At 46.5% G+C, this 18,154-nt stretch overlaps 1 protein-coding gene across 2 annotated transcripts in view; it reads right to left on the bottom strand.

Moving 5' to 3' along the window:
* Positions 1–6,523: 6,523 nt before the first annotated feature.
* ACSS1 (acyl-CoA synthetase short chain family member 1) overlaps positions 6,524–18,154 on the bottom strand; it is a 36,823-nt gene continuing 25,192 nt past the window's right edge. The window contains exons 9-14 of one of the 2 annotated variants that reach the window (XM_041424107.1): positions 15,763–15,875; positions 15,226–15,352; positions 13,463–13,590; positions 11,948–12,011; positions 11,268–11,386; positions 6,524–9,893 (exon numbers count right to left, since the gene is read on the bottom strand). In XM_041424107.1, coding sequence (XP_041280041.1) covers positions 9,720–9,893; positions 11,268–11,386; positions 11,948–12,011; positions 13,463–13,590; positions 15,226–15,352; positions 15,763–15,875 — 725 coding nt within the window. In that variant the 3' untranslated portion in view covers positions 6,524–9,719. The remainder of the gene's footprint in view (positions 9,894–11,267; positions 11,387–11,947; positions 12,012–13,462; positions 13,591–15,225; positions 15,353–15,762; positions 15,876–18,154) is intronic. The other variant, XM_041424106.1, reaches the window with a different exon arrangement.

Below are 18,154 nucleotides of genomic sequence, written 5' to 3'. Positions count from 1 at the left end.
AGAGCTGTGCACAGACCCAGCAGCACTGCCAACAGGGGGAATTCCTGCCTTGCGTAGACGGGGGATCAGAGATTGTCCCAGTGATCTCTTCTTCATTTCCCCAGCATTGGAACACAGCAAGGAGGTCTGGAAAGAGTAGAACACAATGCTCAGATCAAGCATCCACACCTGCCCCCTTTTCATGCCTCAAGAATTTTATCAATGGTCTTAACTGGCACCTGGTAGGAAAAGTCAAACTGATGCAGCAGCTTGGCTACAGATGGGGAATGAAAAGGGAACTGTAGAGGGAGAGACCATGTCCCACATTTCAGAGCACTCGCCACCTTCTCACTTTCCTGGAAATGGGACTACATTCCAGGCTGGCATCTACATGTTTGACATCAAGGTGTTCTGGGGTGCCACTGCCTCCCCTGGCCTTTTGGATGCCATGGGAGTGGGTTTAGATCACTGCTCTCTCCCTGCCCCTAAGGTGTCTCACAGCCAGTGCTGATCTCCAGCCATGTCCCCACAAAGCCATTCTGCAGGATGTCCAAACCTGCTTGTCTCAAGCCCCTCATTTCTGCTGCTGCTGCCCTTCTCTCCTACACTTCCCCAGCAGCCTTTGAGCCCAGATGCTGCTGCTGAGCTCTCGCGATGCTCCCTGCTTTCCAGCTCCCACACATCCATCACCTCAGCCTCACTGCCTTTTAGGAAGTTCAGCAGAGCTCCCTGCCCTGCTGCTCTCTGCAAGGTCTCTGCCTGCCCAAGTTGCTCCAGGGCCCCCATGCCATGGCCAGGAATGGGGCTGGAGGCAGCAGGGGCAGATGGACACCCATCCTTAGTATCCCATCATATCTGGCCCAGCTAGAGAGCCAAGCCAGAACTGAAAGGGTCATTTCCTGTCAGGGAAGAGGTCTCAGAGCTCTGCTGACAGCACATAAAGTGAAAATTTACCACACTGGACTGAGCTTGGTCTCCTTACCTTATGTGCTTGTCCCTCTGAAGTGAGCTCTTGGTTTTCTCTACTCTTCTCATCCCAGCCGCTGCCAGCTTTCCCAGTCTCCTGCTCTCCAATGCACATCTTGCTTGGCTGGGCAGAAGGAGAGCTCCTCTGGATGGGAAGCAACGGCTTGGATGGAAGGAGCAGCGAGGGACTTGCCAGGGAAAACCTCCTGGCAAGAGGGTAGGCAGTCAGGCCTGCAAAGTGGAGACACAAAATGTATCAGAGGCCCTGTGCAAACCTAAAGCATCTGAAGCTCCATATTTCATGGGACAGATTCCCTGGAAACTTCTAAACAGCTGCACAGGGAAACATGCTCCTGCCACCAGCAACCTGAAGTGGGACAGAGGAAAACCCTGCCCCACTTCCACAGGGCTGCCACAGGAACAGCCTGGCCTCTGGGCTGCCCTGGGACAGCAGGAGCCCAGAGCCCTGTGCTCTCCAGCAATGGCTCAGCTGCACATGCACCCTCCTGCTGCTCTCCCTGCCCCACAGCTGAGCAGCCCTACAGCCCCACGGGCACTGCCAGCAGCACAGCTCATTGCAGGGGCACATGCAGGGCACAGCTGTTCCCTGGGAATGTGCACATCCTCTCTGGGCTGCCACAAGACCCTTCCTCCCAACAGAGAGCGGCCCAGCTCCCACCTCACCTCTGTGTCAGGCTGAGCCCTGCTCACCGGGGAAGAAGTGAGTTCAGTGAACTCCCACCTTTATCATCAGCACATCTCATGGGTGTGACACTCAAGAGGTTTTTCAATTTTTGAGAAATTTTTTTCTTTTTTTTTTCTTTTTTTTTCTTTTTTTTTTTTATTTTTTTTCTTGGAACTAGCCTGTGTTTAATTCCCCTGCTCGTTGAATTAGCAAGTCTGAGGGAAGGATGGAAAGGCTTCATTGGTTAGAGGGGAAAAAAGATTCCTTCTTGTGGCTGGCCTTTTTTGCATCCACCAGAGGAATCTACACAGCTGTGACTGCTATTTCGGCAAACCACAAAGACCTCTCAGCCGCCAGGCAAACCTTATTGTTTTTTCTATGGCACCATAATACCATCCTCAGTGTTGGACCCAACCAGCAAGCAGAGGAAAAATGGGAAATTTATGGCATTGATGGCAGAGAAAGCAACAGGACTTGCATCTCATGACCATGTCCAATTTGGGGTCAGCTGTAGCCACAGTCCCTGTCCTGGCTGACAGTATGAGGGATTTGTCCACTGTCAAAAAGGAGAAAGCAGTGTAAACTAATGAGACCATGTTGTGATGGCATGGGTGTCCATGCAGGATCATCTGTAGCTGTCAGCCACCTACTCTGATACAGAGCCAGCACTGACCACCATGGACCCGGTTTCCCTGAAATCTGGCGGGATTTTTTTCCATTTGTCTCCAGCCTTTTAGCCCCTTTCTATGCTCACCTTTTCCTTCAGTGGTCTTTCCCTTTCCGGTAAAATCCATCTTCGAACCCGTTCTTCTGCCTGGCAGAAGGATCTGGGTTTGTTTCTGTATTTCCCACTCACTTCTGGGTTGCAGCTTGTTGGTGTGGGATTTTGTTTCAATCTCTTCACATCAAACAAAGTGGTGGGACACAAACCATATCATCAGGCATTGGAAGTAAAAGGAGATTTTCACTCCCCCAGTCGGTGACCCCCGGATTCAGTTGGTCAAGAGCTGTAGGGAACAAATTCACCATCCAAACCTTCCGCTTTGCCTCTACTTCATTGTTCTAGAGGTTTCTTTCCTGCTTTCTTTATTGAGGAGACACCCAAACTCAGCATAAACATGATCAGTGATATGATCAGTGTATCTATAGGGTGTAAATTGGCCATGCAAAGTTCTCCTTCATTGTGCCTGGGGTTTATTCCTGCTTGCTTTCCTGCAGACACACCCAAACCCAACATTACAACACCTGCCTCAAAGCAATTCTCATTTTGACTGTCCCTGAAAATCCAGACTATCCTCAGAGCGTTTCCCTGTCCCCAGGGACAGGCTCCAAGGCTGGGCTCTCTCCTACATGGAGTGAAGAAGAGCTGCTGCACTTGCCAGCGGCTCCGGGGTCTGGCGATCAGCGCTTTGAATGCAGCTTTTGTCCACACTCTGCCCCCTGAGCCGAGCAGCATTCCTGGAGTCGGTGACCCCAGGATTCAGTTGGCCGAGAGCTGTAGGGAACAAATTCACCATCCAAACCTTCCGCTTTGCCTCTACTTCATTGTTCTAGAGGTTTCTTTCCTGCTTTCTTTATTGAGGAGACACCCAAACTCAGCATAAACATGATCAGTGATATGATCAGTGTATCTATAGGGTGTAAATTGGCCATGCAAAGTTCTCCTTCATTGTGCCTGGGGTTTATTCCTGCTTGCTTTCCTGCAGACACACCCAAACCCAACATTACAACACCTGCCTCAAAGCAATTCTCATTTTGACTGTCCCTGAAAATCCAGACTATCCTCAGAGCGTTTCCCTGTCCCCAGGGACAGGCTCCAAGGCTGGGCTCTCTCCTACATGGAGTGAAGAGCTGCTGCACTTGCCAGCGGCTCCGGGGTCTGGCGATCAGCGCTTTGAATGCAGCTTTTGTCCACACTCTGCCCCCTGAGCCGAGCAGCATTCCTGGACATCAGCTACCAGCACCTCATGCTATGGAAATGGCACTGCTTGGCCTGCCAGTCTGGGAGGGCTGGAGGGTGGTGGGTGCTCATTTGCTGTCAAAAATAAATAGTTTTGTTGTTGTCATCACTGGAGAGTTTCTTTCATCCTTTCATCCCCAGGGCTGCGGGGAGGGGCGGCACTGGGTGCATTTCCCTGAGCAGTGGGCGGGCGAGCAGCAGGGAAGGGCGCCCTGGGGAGAAGGGCAGGCAGAAAGGCCCCAGTTTCTCAGGTTTTCTGCTGTCCAGATGACCTGAGAGTCCTTTTTTCCAGCCCACCAGCCGAAGAAAATGTCGGGATTCTTCAGCTCGTGTTCACAAGGTTGTTTATTATCTATTATCAAAAATATTTTCTCTCAGACCCACAGAGGTCTGCTCTGCAGGTCTGTCAGGGGCACACTGCCCACCCCTGGGCTGGTGTCTACATTTTTATACTACGAGTTACGTGTACTTTATTTATCATTATGTTCCAATTCCTATCATCTATGTTAGACTTCTACTTTAGGCCAATCTAAATGTGCCACCATCACCAAGAAGACGGAGGCTAGGAAGAAGAAGGAAGAAGCATAGGACAATGCCCATGTCCCTCCACCTTGCCTCCTAGACCCCCTATAATAACATTCCCAAAACTCAATTTTTCACCTGGTGATTAATTCGTTATTACTCTACTTAACTTTCTGTGACTTGTGATTCTGCATACAAGGTTGGTAATTTGCTCCATGGGTTAAGATCGAAATCCCAAGTGTCTCTGGCTTCCTGCCAGGACTCCCAAGCCGCCTGCCCAGGTCTCGAGCCATCCAGGGCACCCAGAGGGATGTCCTGGGTTCCAACACCAGGTCCCCAATGCAGGTGGCCAGTTGCCAATTGCTGGCTCTTGGAGCCGCTGTCAGGGCCTGGGAGCTGCCAGAGGTGCTGGGCTTTGGTAGCTTCTCTCCTTGAGCAGCTTGTACAAATTAACCCAGATGCAAGTGTGACACCCACGCCCCTGTTCCTGTCAGCCCACAGGCTCCCAGAACATCCCCTTTGCTCCTTTCTTGGCCTCTGGGTAATACAATTTACTGAGATTATTCTATCTTCCTTGCCTTGGTGCTACAGAAAGGATCCTGGGTGTCGCTGCCAAGAGTGGAACCACATATTTGTTAACTCTAAAAAACCCATTTTTTAGCAAGAGCAGCTCAACAGACAAGGGCTGGCTGGAACAAGGGAGCCCCCGAGCTGCATGCTGCCAAGGAATATGAAAGGCTATTTGGCTTCTTGCGTAGTAATAAAATGTGTGGGCTTTCCACAGAGAGGGTCTCTGGCCAGGAAAGGGAGGCATGGCAGGGGGGCCTTTTCTCTGTGCTCTGGCTGAGTTCAAGAAAAAGGCCCAGCAGCTGCAAATGATCCCTTAGGACATCCACTTTCCTGAACAACCAGCTCACCCCAGAACCTTGGGACCTCTATTCCATGACTAACTGTGCTGTGAGGTTGTCATTCCTGGAAATGCAGAAGACCTTGGTCTTCTGCAGAGAAAAGTAAAATCATATCCCCAAAATCCAATCAGTATAAGAAGAAATCTGAGTCTTCTGCATGCCAGGCACAGGATGAACACTAAAAAGCACTGGGTACTACTCTCCCAACCCCATCATACCCAAAAGCCAAAGTAAGCTGTCAGCTCAGGCATGGGGAGTCAAGGCAGATGCACAATAGCTATAGAGAAATAGAAGCAAGAGTAAGAATGGTCTGCCACAGCAGATTTTATTGCCACTGTTTGTAGGCTGGTAATTTTTGCACAGCCATAATAATTTCCACTGCAAAAGGTGGTTACGTCCCCAAATCCTTCTATCCCAGACAAAACAGGGCTGAGGTCACTGCCATGAAAAGCATGCTTCACCTCTAGAGTCAGCCAGAAGGCAATTCCCTGTCCAGAACTGTTTTCAAGGTGGAAAAGGATCATCTGTTCCTGAGTAATTTAAAAACAGAAACCTGTTGCTGAAATCAGTTTCTGTGGCTTTAATTGGTCACAGAGACAGCCCTTAAATATAATTGTGTTAGACCAGAAAACAGTCTCCATTAAATTATCAGTAAATAGATCAGAGCAGCTGTTGTATTGAGAGACAAAGTGAGGAGATGGACACCTGCTTTTCTGTCTAGACCTTTCTGTGACATCCAGAGGGTTACGAGAGCTACAAGTGGCACTGGAACCTTTCCGAAAGCAGCTGCTGGAGATAAAAGGCTAATGGTGTTCATCCCCTCATTATACCTATTGTTTTATCCATGGGGTAGGCAGGGGATGAAACTCAGTCTTTCTCACTTCTTAAGGGATAAGACACCCTGCAGAGGATGTGTTTTGTGTCACTTACAAATAATCCAAGGCACCTGGAAAGAAATTCCTTCTCATCTGCTTGTCTCTGGAACAGCTATACACTTTCTACACAATGCTGTCTCTCATGTTGCCCACACACACTCTGCTTTCACTCCTTTTCTACTTGTGCAAGGCGTGCACAAAGCAAGGAACTGAACTATCCCTATCAACTAATGGTAATTAAATACACCCACTCCTTATTCTCTGTTTGCATCACACAGGAAAAAGTGTAAAGTACTGGGATCTCAGGATTTATAGGGGACATGCAGTTTATTGACATCCAAACGTTCTTCAACTTTGCTCTTTTTTGCAGTGGCAGTTTTCTGGCATTAACTCATCTCCTCTGAGTTACTGCTTAGAGAAAAGGAGCAGAGCAAAACAGCAATTTGGATCACAATTCGTTCTGATCTCAAACTCCTTTGCCTTCCTTTGAAAGTTCAGAGAACTGAGCAAGTCCCAGACCCTTGAGAGGATAGGTCTGACACCTACAATGGAAAGCCAACCCATCACACCTATTTCCTTTATTGAAAACATGAATACAGAGATCAATGAAGACACTGGTTTTGATAAAGGACAAGAAATGTGTTTAAAGCAAGATTTTAAGTAAACAAAGTTCAGTTAAAGGCTTAACATTTGACTGTACAAAACATACTTCTAGACAGATGGAGCTTTCCCTTTATAAAATTGGAAAAATCATGGTCTGTGTCTCCACCTGGGGGGGAAAGCACCATGACCAGGTCTTACTGGCAAACTGAGTGGGGAAACAAAAGTATTCCAGCCCTTTGCAATAAATGACAACAGGTAAAATTGACTTTGGATCTCTTTTAATGAAGATACAAAGGCAATTTGACAAACAACCCATACATCACTCATAAACACACAAAGGTTTAGAAAAATTCAACAACTCTGCTTTTCTAAATGAAGCAATTGCCCCCAAGTTTGTCCCACGATCCTACTGATATCTGACCACTGACTGGTGAAGGCTCTTGTCTTAAGAGCCTTGCAGGCCTGGGGTACTTCAGAAACTTCTCCTTCCCAGCATTTAAGGCACTGAGGAAACCAATTCCAATTCTGTGGGCTGAATCCCTCCCTGAGCCACAAGCCTGCTGCATATGAAGTAGAAAGCATTGTCACCACACACCAGTGCTGCTGTTGATGAAAATGCAAAGCTCAACTCAAGCTTGCAGTGAAGAGGCAACTGCTGCTGCCAGCAGACATAGGGGGTAGAAAGAAGAAATGGGGAGTTCTCTGGATGGAAACTTTAAACTCTGGAATGAAGATGTAAAATTTCAATTTTAATTTAAAGCTTTCTATGAGCAGCCTGCTTAGTAAAGCACAGTGTGCTTCTTTTCATAAGAAGTGCTCTTTTCAAGCCCTGCCTAGCTGTGTTTTTACCAGACTCAGGGTGGCATGGCATGGGCTGTCAGCTCCATGAGCCAGTGCTGGGACACTGGCAGAAGTCCAGTTTTACCCAGAGACTGAGGCTGCCCAGCACAAGCTGTGCCCACTGCAGAACCCCCTGTGGGCAGCACCACCTGCTCTCTTGGAACACCCCAAGTGGGCCTCGGAGCAGATGGGCATCCCAAGCACCACAGCTCAGCTGTGGAAACGAGGTTTGTATGGAAAGGACCTCAAGGATCATCCAGTTAAACCCCCCTGCCATGGGCAGGACACCTTCCACTAGACCAGGCAGCTCACAGCCCCATCCAACCCGGCCTTCAACATTTTCAGGGATGGGGCATCCACAACTTTCCATCTGCACCACAGCTGTGCCAGCTGTGAATTCACTGTGCTTCTGCAGCTTCCCAGTGAGCCTGGAACCTCCCTGGCAGCCACGGTCCCTAAGCCCATGCAAGCTGAGACAAAAGGGATGCAGGTGAGGGAGTGCCCCCATCTCTCATCTTCCCTGAGCAGAGGAATTGGATGAGAAATGTCCCAATGCACCAAAGCACATTGCTCCTCACACAGTCAGTGTTTGTGAGACAGTTCAGATGAATTAAACCATGGGTCTGTGACCACTGGGACAACACACAGGGAAATTTCAGGTCTACAAGACAAGTTCTATGTCCATAATATAAGAAATACTTTCTGGATTAAAGGAAAAGTGTGTAATCTTGTTCAAAAGTAATTTTTCTTCCTCCACACTGTTATTTCAGACTGTGTGGAGACAACTTGTTTAAACAAGTGAGTGCACTTTTTCTGTCAAAAACATTAACTCTTGTCTGCTTCCCACTTGAAAATTACTTAATGAAGCAAGTTGGGTTTTTTTTTTTTCCATTGCAATGGCAATAAAGTGGTGTCTATCTCTTAAAATATTAACAGCCTGTCAAACCTTCAAACCTTCTGATCTTCAACTTCCCAGAAAGTCCACAGGGTGTCTACTTACCTTATGTAAAATGCATTTCAGTCAGAAGTATGGGATATTTAACAAAGCATGTATCCTTACTGTATTATTCAGTCCCTAGAGACATTTAAAATATTTTTTTTTAAAAAAAGCAAATGCAGCTGGTGTCCTCGGAGGAACTCTGGGATGTAAGATAACACACCTGTCTTTGAGAACATACCATACTTCAAGCAGCCTGCTTCCCACTGTGGTACCAGAATCTCTGCTGGCCAAAAAACTCCCCACACCTTTCCCAGTCCTACAGATCACCCACCCATTTCCCTCCTGCCTCCCCTGCCTCCAGTTAGGTGCACAAGTTATCCTTCTGGTACACAGCCCCCCTGGGAAAAGCAGTGTTGATCCAATTACACTCAGGAGTAAGCAGGCCTACTAGCAAATTCTTCTGTACAGCCCAAATGTAAGGAGCACTTCCACTGGAATGTGGTCATGATAAAATTAATCCAGAAATAAAACACTGACTACATTAAGTGCAATTTTGCATTTAAAGCATAGGAACAACAAAGGCAGTTTTTCCCTGCTATTCTGAGGTTGCTGGTCTGGAATGCTGCTTCACTTTCCAAAAGGCAAGAGGCACTTAAATTTTTAGAGGACTGTGCAGTTTGTGGGTACCCACATGGCAATTAACTCTTTGGTAAATCAGCGTGGCAGCAATGCACTGAGGATATGTAGGAAGTCCAGACATGGGCTTTGTGGCTCCTTTCTGCAGCTGCAAGTGCTGGGTGACCTAGGTGGGACAGGAAGGGTCACAGGCTCATCATCTCTGGGAAGCCCCAGGACACATGGTGGTAGGAACAAATCCATATGAGGAAAGCCAGAGGAGATATTAGAATAATGGGTAAAGTCAGGGAAGAATTATCAGAGTAGCCATGTCCTTCTCATGTCCCTAGCAATGCATATGAAACACCTACCAGAATACCCAGAATTGCTGGGAAGGCACCACAGCTGCAGTGAAATACAGCTGCTTAGACTCAGATACCCAAGCTGAAGGAAAACCTTGAAGTGTTTTCCAGGGCTTCTTTTAAAACAGTAAGAAGTATTGTGTAAAAAACATTTCCCTGTACAGTAACATTAAAAAGAGCATCCGCATCTTGCTTTAGCTCATGTTCAATTTCAGCATAGCTCATGGAAGCCACCAACAGCTGCTCTACAACAGCCCTGAGGGCAAGGAAACGGAGCTCACTGATGGTGGAAAACTGCAGACTGCTCCTAGCCCTGTGCCATCTCAAAAATGTTGTGGAGTGGAAAATCTTGTTCCCCTAGATGGAAACAGTTTTTTAAAAAACGCCAGGAGAGAAAGATGTTGTTTGCCTGGTTATTTGAGACCTTCCACATTTCCAAACGAGAGAAATTCCAGAGCCGCCTGTTACGAGGAATTCTTCTCCTTGTATTTCTGGTAAGCATCCAGTATCTCCTTGACAACACTTGGATCATCAAGTGTGGTGACATCTCCCATGTTGCTTGACTGTTCAGTGACTACTTTCCTCAGCAGCCTTCTCATGATCTTCCCTGATCGGGTTTTAGGGAGGCGCTTTACCACCTGCAAAGAAGGGAAGGATGCACTTTTAACAGAACTTGAGTCCTGCTGGAAACCACAAGGAAATTTGCCTGGATTATCCTAAACCTGACACACTATTTCATGGCCACAGCTCCTTTGAGGCTCCTGAGAAATAGATCATGCACACAAGATTACATCCAAAGAAAGGAGTGTCACCAACCATACATTTTATTCTTATTTTAAGTGGATTTTGTTCCCCATTTTCATGTCCAGACTGAGTGCTGTAGGATGCACAGCTCCTTTAGGAATCAGCACCTGAATATGCTGTTAACTATTAAAATCTAATCACACGTGAAAACTTAGGCACAAATGGTGACACAAATCTCAACACATTACCAGAACAGACAGAAATATATATAGTCAGCTTTACAGAGTAGGAATATAAAGCAACACAATTCTGCACATCAGCTGCAGGGTCTCCTGCTCAAGGGATATCTCCTGTCTGCTGATGTTTCTCTCTGCCTGATATCTGTCAGCCTACACACCTTCCTTCATAACCAGAACAATCTGAAATGCCTTGGCTAGACCTCCTGGGAAGGACTTATCAGCAAATAAAAAGGCTTTAGCATAAATGTGAGCCTGATGAAGAGTTCTCAGACACTGAGCAGAGACACCAACAGATCTCACATTTTGCTACACAATCAGGCCAGTAGGCTACAAAATTCTATAGCATGAACTGACATGCAAGGAAATAGTTAAGAGGACTTCTCTGCAGGACTACCCCAAAATACATAGAAATGGAGGTATTCCCTTCCACACCTGCAAGTTCTGGAAACTTCTCCAATCCACTGAGGATATCCTGGGATGTTCCAAGTTGAAGGAGCCACCCTTGGCTGCTCCTGTTGTATTCTGTTGCCTGTGCCTTGGTGTCCACCTTAAAGCACGTGGCTAAAGCAGAGCCCCTCAAAGAAGTATCTGGCCACTGCCTCCAAGAAGAGAGAAATGATGCAGGCAGACCTTGGGGGACAGCTGAAGGGCAGCTTTGTGAACTCTCCCCTAGCAAATAAAGGAAGCTGCTGAAAGGTGAGGAGGCTTGAGGCAGAGCTTGGAGCTCCTCAGTTCTTCCAGGGCCAGGCCTGCTGTGCAACAGACACAGTCAGTGCTTTGTGGTCTGATGCTGATGCTAATCATCACTGCAAGCTAGCTGGGCAGCATGACTACATCTCAGTGCCTCTCTCACATGCAGACAGACCACTGCACCTGCCCTCCCCGTCCCTGGATCCCTCCTGCCAGTCCTGTTTTCCTGCCTCTTTATCCTCCCAGAGCAGGACAACAGCAGCACTGCAGGCAGGACAGTGAGGGTTGTTTGATGTGACCATTTCTTCTTGCTGGTACCAGTTTCAGTCTCCCACTTACCAGGATGTGGTCAGGTACAGCATACTTTGCTATTTTGGAAGCCACTATGGTTTTGAGCTCTTCTTTGATATGGTCTGCATGAGCTGTCTCCTCCCTTAGCACTATGAAAGCAAAGGCACCTGGAAGACAAAGGAGCAGAAGCCACAAACATCATGTTAGATATTGTCTGGAAAGACCAAGGATGCTCATTTGAATGCCAAGGAAGGTTTCAAATCATTCCTATGCACAATCTAGGGGCTGACAAGAAAATATTGATCTTTTTTTCATAAGCAACTCAGACTGCACCCCTCAAATGATGGTCCAGCCTTTTCTTGGAATCTGTGACTGATGTCAGTGACAATGACAAGCCAACATAAATTACCAAAGTGTTATTGGGATCAAAGGTTGGCCAATGTAAATCAGCCATTCCCATTCTGTTCCAAGGACATTCTAAGCACAATCCTATAAAGGAAGCTTTACCATATACATGAACATTATGTATGGAAACACTTAGGGAGTAACACCCAGGTCAGGAACATGTAGTTATTTTCCTGGCTATCTTTGTCTCTTGGGGCTGCAGTGCCAGTCAGCCTAAGGAAAACTGCCCTCCCATTCCCTCAGCAACTCCTAACATGCAGCCTGGGTTAGAGTTTAAGGGAAATATATGCAGATATCATGTCAGGACACTGCTTTTCACATACCTTCTCCTTTGATCTTATGTGGATACCCAACCACAGCTGTCTCAGGGACCTCAGGGTGATCAGCCTTCACAAAAAGTCAAGCAAAAAACACACAAATCAGAGCTGCTTCAAGCCCTACAGATTTTGTGCCAGTGCTCTACAAACAAAACAGCCTGCCATATCTTGCTCTCCCCTTGACAGATCCTGCTGAAGGCACAACAGGAAAGCTGGATGCCAGCCTCCTGCTGCAGGGTCAGCTGGTGGCCATGGCCACAGCCACGTCTCAGGGAGTAACTCTGTACCGGCCCTGCTTTCATAAACAAAAATAACTACTCCTACATCCACTGCTAAGCCCACTGCACACCAAGCTGAATTTGCAACAGCTGGAAACCCTCCTTCTCTTTCTTTGTGCATGACTGTGGTCCCAAATGGCAACTGGCCACTGCCAAGTCATAAGCAAAACCAGTCTTGCAGTGCTCGGTGCTACAGAGAACTGTGGCCAGCAGAGGTAAAAAGTGAAGTTGCCAACATCGCAGTGCACACTGGACTTGTGTTTATATGTGCCTAAAGCATACCAGAAGGCAGAAAGAATAGATTTCTTCATTCCCTAACCCAAATGCATTTTTGTTACTACACTACACATCAGTGATTACTTCTGTTGCACTGCAGAGTTTAAGTTAACATTATTCTGTAGTAAGAAGTGCACAGACCAGAAGAAACCATGCATCTGCATCCCACACCAAAGAATGGATTAGCTTAAAATATCAAAGTAAACACCATACAGCAATCTAGGCACATAAATAGATTTTCTTTTACACATGCATACACAAACATGGATTGTGAAAGGAACTGGATCCTATGGTATGATCAGAAACTTGCACAGACAAAATAATTACTCACAGAGGATAAAGTAGGATCCTGTGCTCCATGTAAACACAGCTCAGGTTCATCAGATGTTACATTTAAGTGCCATTTGCAAGCAAGGCACATAATATAGAAATAAATATACAGGTCAAGCTTTAAATATAAACCCTCTGAGGACATTTTGTTTTCAATTCCCAGAGATAAAACTATTTTCTCCCAAAATGACAGGCTAGCTTTGCAGCTGACATAAATCAGTGTTGCTTTGTGTTTAACACTGCTGAATTCTCAGGCATACGCAGCCAGTTTATATAAGCAGGAACGACAGGTTTAGGAAGGAGAGGTCAGCAGAGGAGAAGGAAGAAATAGGAGACACACTTATGGAGTGCCCACCAGCATCCAAAATGACAACTGCAACAGCACATCTCTGAGAGGAAACACAGCTCTGACAGCTCAGTTGCAGGGACTGCCCACAGTGTGGCTCCCCTCCCTTGCTCATTTGCTGTCTCCTCAGTAAGGGAGCTGTTTCCTCTTGCACCTTTGCTATTCATTGTGCACCAAGCCGTGTCTATGCAGGGGCAGAGCTCTGAAGGCAAGAGACAAAACTGCTTTGAAGGGGTCACCCTACCCAAGGGATATGCCCTGTCAAGGGACCTCCACCTGCGTGGAACTTACCATTGCATCTTCAATTTCTGCCGTCCCCAGCCTGTGTCCGCTTATGTTAATGACATCATCCATGCGCCCTGTGATCTGGTAATAGCCTTTGTGGCTCCTGTAAGCACCATCCCCTGTGAAGTAGTAACCTGCAGCAAGACACAGGGCTGATCAGCAGCAGCAAGTGTGCCAGTGCTGGGCTCTGGTGCAGGACAGACCGTGCTCCAGGATGGCCATTAGGGCAGGGTGCTTCGGGCAGCTCACAGCCTTCGCAAGCTCACAGCTGTGTGACCTGCCTCCCACCATCTCCCACCACCTCCCACTTCCCTCTGCCATCCCTGCCCTCCTCTGCTCTGCCTGGGCTGTGCTGGCTCCTAATAAGCACCTGAATAGCACCAAGATGGTGAAGCTCAGGTCTCTGCCAAGATGGACAAATCACTGCAGACAATCAGCAGCAGCCAGTGGCTGATGCTCCTGTCATAAAACCAAGCCCAACAACACAACCCAGCCATGCTCAGCTGGATTTACAGAACCAAGAGGGCCTCTCTGATCTCTCTAGGCTTTGCCTGCCTACATCTGCACAGCAGCTGTGTGCTCACACCTCTTGGTGCACACAGTACTAAGGTAAACCACTTCAAATGCCATTTGCCATCATGCCACAGGCTACTGGTCAAGCTCAGAACTGCTGCTGGCAGCACAAGTGGAAAACTACAGCTGTTCAGCTGAAAGGGAGCAGCTCTATTACATTTTGTACATGGGAACACTGCCAGGTTTTTTTTAATCACTTACACTACGATGGATGAAAAGCCATTTTCCTTCCCGGCTAACAAAGATTCAGATCCCAGAGAACAGTCACTCTCTAGCATGTGAATGTGGGAGAAACACTGCTAATCAGATCAGCTAAAAACTCCAAACCACCCCATGATAAGCATAGAGGGTCTAAAACATTTGATGGAAACTGGAAAAGGCCCAAGGTTTCCTGGAAACTCCAATGTCACTGAGGAACATCCTGTAACACAGATTGTGTTGGCTCTTCACCAAGCCCATATCTGGATCTGAACTGTTCCAGCGGCACATCTGAGAAGCAGCAGGCAGCTACTGCTGTGAAATCTGAAGGTGGTTCTTGCCAGGACCCATTATTGCCCTATTCAAGGACTCTCAGTCATGTTTTCTGCCCTTCCAGATCAATTTAACAACTATCAACTAAATACCAACAAGACATCAGATGCAAACGTAGTGAGTAATAAGAGACTATGGGGTCATTCAATTTCTTGTACCAGTTTCCCATTCTTATTATCTATCCCATTTTGTACAATTTTCAGGATTGCCTGTCTAATTCTTGCCACTCTGTAGCTTTCAAATCCCTTTCAATTTCTTCCCCTGAGTGAAGACAGTTGTCTTGTCCAATGTCCTACCAAAAATGTTTCCCTGCCGCTTCTAGTTACTTACCAGACAACTTGACCATATTTTTAAAAGGAAGGTTGTATCACAGGGTTAAGATTCAGTGATGCACGAGGTATTTCCCATCCAATATGCCTTTTTCCAAGTGAGATACAAAGCTCCAGAGAAAAGGTACTTGAATTTTATAGCTTGGACATTAAAGTTTTCTAGAAAATACATCCCTTTTGACAGCTAGAAAGGTCAACACTACCTAAAACCATCAGGGCTTGCTCCCTACCTGTGACACACACCCCAGGCCACCACGAAACAGCAGAAAGTACTGCTGAAAATACCCAGTGTGCTTATACTGCAGTGAAACTGCCTTTCCTTGGCCCTCTCCTTACCTGGGTAGGCTTTGAAATAGGCATCAATGAAGCGCTGGTGATCTCCATGGATTGTTCTTGCCATGCCAGGCCACGGCTGGGCAATGCAGAGTGCACCAGACACATCATTGCCCTCTATAACCTCTCCCTGCAGGTTCAAGCACAGCAAAGATTAACAGGTGAACAAAAGAGGAATAATAAAGAGCTTCTGTGTCATTGATCCAACAAGAGTCAGCCTGTTGCTCACTGCAGACTGCCAGTGGAGGGTCAGAAGTGGAAAAAAATAAATTGCAAACAACTCTTCTAGACACTTGCAATGAACTGTTGGCAAATCTGTATGGACAACTGAGATATGCTTCTTTCTAGATATATAAATATATACATATATATATATAAATCTATAAATATAAATATATACATAAATTGCTCATCTATTCTACCATTTTTAAGGAGAAACAAGCATCCTTCTGGATCCTGCTCCTTTGCCATCCAAAAGGTGATTAAAGCAGAAGCACACACCAGCTTCTCATTTGGGCACCCAGCACAGCTCCAACTCACATTCTCATCCATGAGCACAGGCACAATCCCAAAGAAAGGTCTCATAGCCATAGCTGGAACGATCTCAGCTTTCTCCTCTGAGGGCCGTGGGGCAATGCAGATGCCACCAGTTTCTGGAAGAAAAATGAAAAACAAAATATATGTAGTCCATCCACTGCTGGGTGAAAGCAAATTCCATCTCTTCTTAGGTCAAGAAGAAAACAGTGAAGCCACCTTGCAAGATAGATCCACTGGGAATGACTCCTGCAGGACCAAGAAGCACAGACATCTGAAAGCAGCACAGGCCTGGCAGGGGCAGTACTCAGCAGCCCCACTCCTACCCAGAAGTGATTTTAAGGGAAAGCATAAGCATGTCAGGGGATTTATCTCCCTCCAGTGTTTCCACAGCTGTCTAAGGTTAGCAGGAAAAGCACTTCAGGAGTCTGAATTACTGTTATTACAGAGTATGAGATTAACCCACCCCTTACAGGCAGGTTGAGCTTATCTTCTAGTCAAAATTGAACCTTTTAATCATCCTTTTTCATTCTTGCTGGGATGAACATTAAATCAGACTCCAACCTTAATGAGGTCTTTTCTATTCTAAATCTAATTCAGAAGCACAAGAGAGAAACAAAAACAAATGAGAAGAAGGCTTTTAAAATACAGCTCTATAAATAAAGTTATGTTCTGCCACACAGAGAGTGCATTCCTCTACCAGCTTTGCTGAGCTTGTGAAAATTGAAACCAGGGGTTGGAATGGCTGATTTTGACCCTGAATTTGCATCCAGCTCTGAAGAAGGGTCTCTGATGTCCTTAAGCTTTAGACCTGTAGCAAATGTTTTCACACGTGTCTCACACATAGAAGCCCATCATGATTTCATCGATGGGCAAGCATTCCCTACATGTTTCTGCAAATTTTGAAAAGAGGAGCTTGAATTGTTCCAGGAAGAAGCACCCCAGACACCTGCTGTGCTGTTTGCACAGACAAAACCTGCATCAGAACAGGGACCCTGACTGAACTGAAGGTTGCTCTTGCTAAGCCAGTCCGCATCCTACATGCAGCACTGAGAGCTGTGTGTTCAGCAAGTGGTGTTTGCCACATCCTCCAACACCAGGCAGTGAAGTCTCACTCCTGAGGCAGCTGCATGGTAGCAAGGGTGCCTTAAAAATTATTTGCATGGTGAAGACCTATTATAAATTCTTCTATGTCTCGCACATAGAAGCCCATCATGATTTCATCGATGGGCAAGCATTCCCTACATGTTTCTGCAAATTTTGAAAAGAGGAGCTTGAATTGTTCCAGGAAGAAGCACCCCAGACACCTGCTGTGCTGTTTGCACAGACAAAACCTGCATCAGAACAGGGACCCTGACTGAACTGAAGGTTGCTCTTGCTAAGCCAGTCCGCATCCTACATGCAGCACTGAGAGCTGTGTGTTCAGCAAGTGGTGTTTGCCACATCCTCCAACACCAGGCAGTGAAGTCTCACTCCTGAGGCAGCTGCATGGTAGCAAGGGTGCCTTAAAAATTATTTGCATGGTGAAGACCTATTATAAATTGGTTTAGAAGTACCAGTTTTAGCCCCTGACAGATGACATCAAGCAAAAGCTGGCAGAGAAAAGCTGTGTTTCCACATTACCTGTGCCCACGCTGCCAACAGGGTACAAACCCACCCAGACTTTGGGCAAGGACAGAAGTCTGAGCAGGGGATGGGTGCTTTGAACAAGGCTCCCCTCTGCCATGGAGAGATCCTGTCTGGCAGCAGAGTAGAGCAAGTGCTCTCTGCCACCACAGACAGATTGGAGAGACTGCTCTGGGGGAAATCTGTTCCAGAAGCACCAGCCCAGTCTAAGTAAAAGTGAGATGATACCAACAACAAAAGCTTCCATAGGGTATTCAGAGATGTCTTTCAAAACCAACTTCTGTTCATGGCTGCTTTTTTTTTTTTTTTTTTTTTTTTTTTGTGAAATCAGTGGCAAAAGTGAAAATATCTAGTGTCTCTTCTGCATCACGAAAAACTACACCTTAAACTCAAACACAACTTTGATTCTATTACTGTCAATCACAACCTGGTATCTTAACAGCAAGATCCATAGGAATTTTTCATCTGCACACACCACACTATTAAAATTGCCTCTCATGATTGCTCTCTCACCCATTTGCCTCATCCAAAGACTTTAAAGTGGATTCTTAAATCACCATTTGCTGATGCCTGCCAGGCTTTATTAGCTGGCAACAGGTTGCTGCATTGGAGAGCAGTGTCCCGTGGAGGACACTGCACACAGCAGCACAATTAACCAGCCATTCTGAAACTGTATAGGAAAGGTGACACTGCAGGACCACAGCCAGCATCCATCACATTGCTCCTGTGATCTCTTCCCACGCTCCTTTTATGTTTAAATGGCATATATAAT

The sequence above is a fragment of the Onychostruthus taczanowskii genome, unplaced genomic scaffold (genome assembly GCF_017590055.1).
Source record: "Onychostruthus taczanowskii isolate IOZ18803 unplaced genomic scaffold, ASM1759005v1 scaffold80, whole genome shotgun sequence".
Lineage (NCBI taxonomy): Eukaryota > Metazoa > Chordata > Aves > Passeriformes > Passeridae > Onychostruthus > Onychostruthus taczanowskii.
The sequence above is the reverse complement of the archived record's forward strand: the minus strand, read 5'-3'. Positions and strand labels throughout refer to the sequence as shown.